This window comes from Poecilia latipinna, unplaced genomic scaffold (genome assembly GCF_001443285.1).
Source record: "Poecilia latipinna isolate Pla-1442-1.1 unplaced genomic scaffold, P_latipinna-1.0 Scaffold1667, whole genome shotgun sequence".
NCBI classification, from domain to species: domain Eukaryota; kingdom Metazoa; phylum Chordata; class Actinopteri; order Cyprinodontiformes; family Poeciliidae; genus Poecilia; species Poecilia latipinna.
Window position 1 is genome coordinate 83,090 of NW_015114283.1, and position 1,750 is coordinate 84,839.

General features: G+C 33.8%; 1 protein-coding gene across 1 annotated transcript in view; it reads left to right on the top strand.

Moving 5' to 3' along the window:
• Nucleotides 1–1,353: 1,353 nt before the first annotated feature.
• The window catches only part of kcnk18 (potassium channel, subfamily K, member 18), an 11,012-nt gene continuing 10,615 nt past the window's right edge, over nucleotides 1,354–1,750 (top strand). Inside the window, exon 1 of the mRNA XM_015059895.1 lies at nucleotides 1,354–1,663. Coding sequence (XP_014915381.1) covers nucleotides 1,435–1,663 — 229 coding nt within the window. The 5' untranslated portion in view covers nucleotides 1,354–1,434. The remainder of the gene's footprint in view (nucleotides 1,664–1,750) is intronic.

Sequence of the window (1,750 nt, forward strand, 5' to 3'; positions counted from 1 at the left end):
CATGTACATCTTTCGTATAGTTTAAATTTGTATTCATTTTATATTTAGGTCACATTTAAATGCATATTTTGTACATATTTTGTACATTTTGTGTTGCTTGTTGTTTTACATTTGTATTTACTAACACTTAATACTTTGGATGGAACAATCTGTCAACAAATAAGCAATTTCTTCTTGGGGATCAATAAAGTTTGCTCTATTCTATTCTATAACAGTGAGCCACAGGTGTTCATTTTAAGCTTCTGTTTGTTAAAAATAAAACTCAGTTTCCTATAATGGTTAATTGAAATGATGTGTTGCAAAGAGAAACACATGCAAGTTACTTTGTCTTTGTCAAAAACTGTTGAGAAAAAAAAACTCTCTTCAGTCGTTGTTTCCCAAAGACGTATGAAGAACTCATTATTAGTAGTATTTTGGTTTAGTCTTGCAGGCCTCTAATGCAGAAATAATTAAAAGACCAAGATAATCTCCATATTCAGTGCAAAATGTCTCTGATCCAGGAGTAGGCACTGGCCCAGGGTCTGTAACAGAGACAATAACTCTTCCAGTCTCTTTGTAATACTAAGAACAACTGATGAAATGTTTATTTGAATTTTAAGCTCATGCTACCTTCTCAGATGTTTCTTTTTTTGTTGTTTTTCACTTCACCTGTGTCTTCTTTGTTTGATGCTGCTGAAATTAGCCTTTAAAATATTGAATCAATCAGGGGTTATTTCACTGTTTTAAGAAATTTGGGATATCCAAAGCCTATAGATCAGAATTAAACAGGATTATTGTGGAAGAAGTTATTCGAGGCCCAGTTATGTTTGTATCAGTTCACATTGTCTATAGAAAGGATGTAAAGTCTCTACATTTTGTGGGATGTCACTCAGGTTCACAAAGATTTATATATGTATGTCTCATACAATGCAGAAATCTTAAATCATCCTGTATTTGTGTGTATTTTCCTTCCTGTCATTAGACTTTCCTGTATTTTTATGAATAGATTAATCAATAGCTCAAGCCATTCAATAAATTAGGATATTATGTTGAAGCCCATTTATTTCAGGAACTTTTATTTATTTATTTATTTATTTATTTATTTATTTATTTATTTATTATTATTATTATTATTATTATTATTATTATTATTATTATTATTATTATTATTATTTATTTATTTATTTATTTATTTTATTTTTTATTTTTTTACGAAAAGCGGTACTCTCCACATTCAAACCCGGAAAACGTTTAAGGAAACGATGTCCATTAACACAATATGATTACCGATAATGCATGTATGAAATAAAATAACATTTTGAGCCACATTCATACCAGTAGGTGGCGCCAATGCATGCCATATTTTTGCCAACAGCCAGTGGAGGGGCGGGAAGGGAAAACTCATCGAGAGGAAGCAGAGACACCTGCTGAACGCTGAGGGAGACAGACGGGCGGATGATCATGTCAGCAGAAACAGATGTGCTCCACGAGTCTTGGAACGGGAGACGCTGCGCGGCCTTCGAGAAGCTCTTTCCTCACCTGACGCTGTGCTGCGCCTTAGTGGCTTACACGATGCTGGGCGCCTTCATCTTCATGCTGGTTGAAGGGGGAAGTAAATCCAGCACCGAAGATGAATACCGCAACTTTCTGTCGCAGATTGTCGAGATGGTCCAGAACGATACCAGTAAGTCTGAGCGTATTACAGCTTTTACTATCTACTGGAGCATATACATTAAAAAAAAAAAGATTTTATTTATTTATTTATTTATTT